This window comes from Hordeum vulgare, chromosome 7H (genome assembly GCF_904849725.1).
Source record: "Hordeum vulgare subsp. vulgare chromosome 7H, MorexV3_pseudomolecules_assembly, whole genome shotgun sequence".
In the NCBI taxonomy this organism is placed as follows: Eukaryota; Viridiplantae; Streptophyta; class Magnoliopsida; order Poales; family Poaceae; genus Hordeum; species Hordeum vulgare.
In genome coordinates, this window is record NC_058524.1 from 29,242,934 (window position 1) to 29,246,208 (window position 3,275).

Consider the following 3,275-nt stretch of genomic DNA (forward strand, 5'->3'; position numbering starts at 1 on the left):
GTCAGTTCGGGCGTTTGTCAGCGGTTTAAGAGCTTCAGTTGGATTGTTTTTTGTGATCGATCAGTGATCGGACGGCCTGCCTGAATATTTGAGACGGATATGAAGGATCCGATTGTATATGCTCTAAGATCCACATTTTTGTTTCATGTCATGCTGCTCATTTTCTATGGAGTTTCGTCCATAAGACTCTGGGCAGAGAGTGTCCAGTGTCTTGGACCGTTCTTGGAGGGCCATGCCAACCATATCCGTAGGAGAGATACCTCTTTTGGTTAGTGTTCAATGGTGATGACCTAAACCTTGTGAACGACACGTAACATGATAGTGATCAAACCGGGCGAGTCTTTTACGCCATGTCGGTGACTATTTAATTTTATAGCTACTAGTACAAATGCCCGTGCGTTGCAACGGGCAGAACCTACCCCAGTGCCATCACACACCATTTATTATATCCAGTTCTGAACTTACAGAGAAAGGTTGCAGCTAATTTGTCATTTAAGCTAATCTTAAAGGACAGAGATCCGAGGTGAAGATTCAGAAAAATTGAGCAAAAATTTGTCCAACGTAATAGAAAGTCTGCAGTAAAAATTTGTCATTCGAGCTATGCTTAATATTACTTAATAGGAACATGGATCCCCTTTCATCCTAATATTACTTAATAGGAGCAAAAAATAAGGTGCTTCCATGATGATCCTCTAAAAAATAGAGGCGTAAAATAAATGTATGTTACTGCAAAATATTCATTTTCTACAAACAAACTATTTCATCATTGTTGTTTACAAACATTGACAATTAAATCCAACAATGCACGTACCTTGAGTTGACTTTCCAAAATAGTTTCTTTAAATTCCATCTCTGTGAGGGTTTGCTCAGCATCATTATCATACTCTGGGTCAAACTCGTGTCCCTTTGCATTATATATTTCTATCTAATCAATTTAGTTAAAGAAGGCCCTTTATCTGGCACATGTAAATTGAACGGATCAATTTATAATATAGGGATATTGTAGGAATCTAAGGAAATACAAAGGTGAGGCTTATATTTAGTTAGTCAAGAAACCACTTCTAAGTCTATCTTTGGTATACTTTGTCGATAGTACGAATATCTAAATGAGGTCTTCAAGCATAAATGTTTTGGGCACCTCAAATGTTTTAGTAATAACCATGATATAAAGCCAATGTCGCACCATTTAAAAAGCATGACAATAATTGTATAGGTCCAATAACCCAACCCAGATTTTTAGGCCACAGGCCAATGTCCTTTGGGCGAACATCGAAATGCGCCCAGTTATCAGCTCCACATCTTATGGGAGAAAATTGTGTCCATGGTATAGCTTTTGGCTCTCCTGCACCAGAAGTAAATAAAACAGATCAAAATCACACATGAAGTTATAAACATAGGGAACTGGTGCAACGAGAGATAAAAGAAATTGCATCAGAAACTCAGTGTAGTCAAGGCCTGTTGTTGCTGATGAAAAAGGTATGTTAATTAGGGTGTCTAGAAATTGATAAACTGGAAAGTATATGGATGACCTGCAAATCCTAGACATTTAGCTGACATGTAGGTCACATCACAAAATCACCTCTGCTTTTGCAATCTGGGTATTTCATCAAAAGAAAGAATCTGAACCACAATCAGTTATCTCTGTGTAACATGAAGGATGTAATTTGTTGCATACCTTCCAGCAGCACGAGAAAGAAAATCTTTCCAGGACATATCACCATTACCTAGTGCAACTCCAAGACAGTCTCCAGTTGCAAGAATTACAATAGCTTTAGATGAAGTCCCTTCCATGAGACGGCAGAAGAACACAACTTGATTGATCTAGATAAGTGTTAAGAATTGTTCTGTGATAATTCAGTAAGTCCATGCAAAAAAGTATAAATGAAATATAGATTGTTAAAACAATGCAAAATTATTATTTTCGCAAGATGTAATCCTACAAAACATATATATTATTTTCTTGTAAGAGTTGAGCAAATTAAGTTACTGAAACACATATATTGACTTACTAACTAAATAATTTGATCAATCATATACCTGTAAGTGGGAATTTATGTGATATCTCAGCAAATCTCTCCCTAATAAATACTTGTACATGAGCTCTTCTCCACACCAAGGTAGCTCGGCTTGGTGCCCCTGGAGCAGCCAAGAGAGCAAGAGAAATAAACAAATGTAGTTGTTAGTCAGATTCAGACCAGAGCAGAACAAGAAATTCACTTAACTGTTGACTGCATTCCCTCCCATCTTCAGAGGGAGCTCAGATTTTGATTTTTATACCTGAAGTGGAAGATGGCGGCGAGCGTGGCGAGCTCGCTGCTCCTGAGCACCAGGTCCCTGAATTCCTTCCCCGGATTGGAAGGAGACATGGCTGGCCAGCGGGCAGAGATGCGGCGGCGGCGGCCAGCGGGCAGAGATGCGGCGGCCAGCGTGCAGAGACACCTCCGTCAGCACCGCGGGAGCGCTCGGCGCGTGCTGCACCAGCCGAGCCGGCGCCGGCACCGGGGCGCGCTCCAGCATCCTCACCTCGACCGTGACCGCCTTCTTGGTCGCCACCTTCGCCCTGGCCGCCTTCTCCGCCTCGTTGCCCGTCTTGCTCGCCGGCTTCCTCGCGGCCGGCAGCTGCAGCTGCTGTCAGAACTTGTGGATGAAGTCGTCCGCCCTCTCGTCCACGCACGCGGCCTCCGGCCGCCCCACGTCCGGCCGCCTCGCCTCCGTCAGCACCACGGGAGCCCTCGGCGCGTGCTGCACCAGCCGAGCCGGCGCCGGCACCGGGGTGCGCTCCAGCCTCCTCACCTCGGCCGTGACCACCGAAACCTTATCTTAACAGAAGGATCTCGGGTGGAATACTTCAAAACATGAGGTTCTTTTTGTAAGAACGAAACGTTTCCTGGTTAGTCACTTAAAAAGGGACGGCGGGTTAATTACTTGAAAAGACAGGGACTTTTTTGCAAAATATCCACGACGTACGGCAGAAGCAGTAGCTGCTTTATTATTAGGGGAGATTTTACACCTCTAGCACACGCTTTCTAGACAACAGGAAAAGGATCGGTTAGGGGGGCATGAATAATATGTTGTGTGCGCATAACAACGTCTTGCTTCCCCGCCCAGCTAGTTCCTAGTAGGTCCATGGAGCCTTGTATCGCTTTTCATTTTTCACTATGTTTATGTTGTTGCTCTAGCAGACTTATTTTACTTTCTTTCCGTCACTTTATTTTGTTGTCTGGATGTGGTGATTTTCTATATCTTTCTCTAATAATAAAGTACGGAGTGCTTCT

The 3,275-nt window shown here is 43.4% G+C and overlaps 1 protein-coding gene across 9 annotated transcripts; it reads right to left on the reverse strand.

The window, feature by feature from the left end:
• Positions 1-360: 360 nt before the first annotated feature.
• Positions 361-2,812, reverse strand: LOC123412864. Of its 9 annotated transcripts, XR_006613618.1 has the most exons (6): positions 2,278-2,808; positions 2,038-2,136; positions 1,676-1,821; positions 1,530-1,620; positions 1,184-1,342; positions 361-956 (listed from the first exon to the last, which is right to left on the reverse strand). XR_006613618.1 is itself a non-coding variant. In XM_045105815.1 (5 exons), the coding sequence occupies exons 1-4, from the start codon at positions 2,515-2,517 to the stop codon at positions 1,563-1,565; spliced, it is 468 nt and encodes a 155-aa protein (XP_044961750.1). In that variant the 5' UTR covers positions 2,518-2,812; the 3' UTR covers positions 1,145-1,342; positions 1,530-1,562. The 9 variants fall into 9 exon arrangements, 7 of the variants coding, with proteins under 7 accessions (XP_044961750.1, XP_044961744.1, XP_044961748.1 ...); XM_045105815.1 differs by lacking the exon at positions 361-956 and having other exon boundaries at positions 1,145-1,342; positions 1,530-1,594; positions 1,725-1,821; positions 2,278-2,812; XM_045105809.1 differs by lacking the exon at positions 361-956 and having other exon boundaries at positions 1,145-1,342.
• Between the last annotated feature and the right edge of the window lie 463 nt (positions 2,813-3,275).

Coding starts and splice junctions, on each gene's coding strand:
- LOC123412864 (XM_045105810.1), bottom strand. CDS start 2,517: ATGCTGGAGCGCGCCCCGGTGCCGGCGCCGGCTCGGCTGGTGCAGCAC. Junction 2,137..2,277: donor GCCGCCATCTTCCACTTCAG/GTATAAAAATCA, acceptor TGGCTGCTCCAG/GGGCACCAAGCCGAGCTACC. Junction 1,621..1,675: donor CTTTCTCGTGCTGCTGGAAG/GTATGCAACAAA, acceptor ATTGTGGTTCAG/ATTCTTTCTTTTGATGAAAT.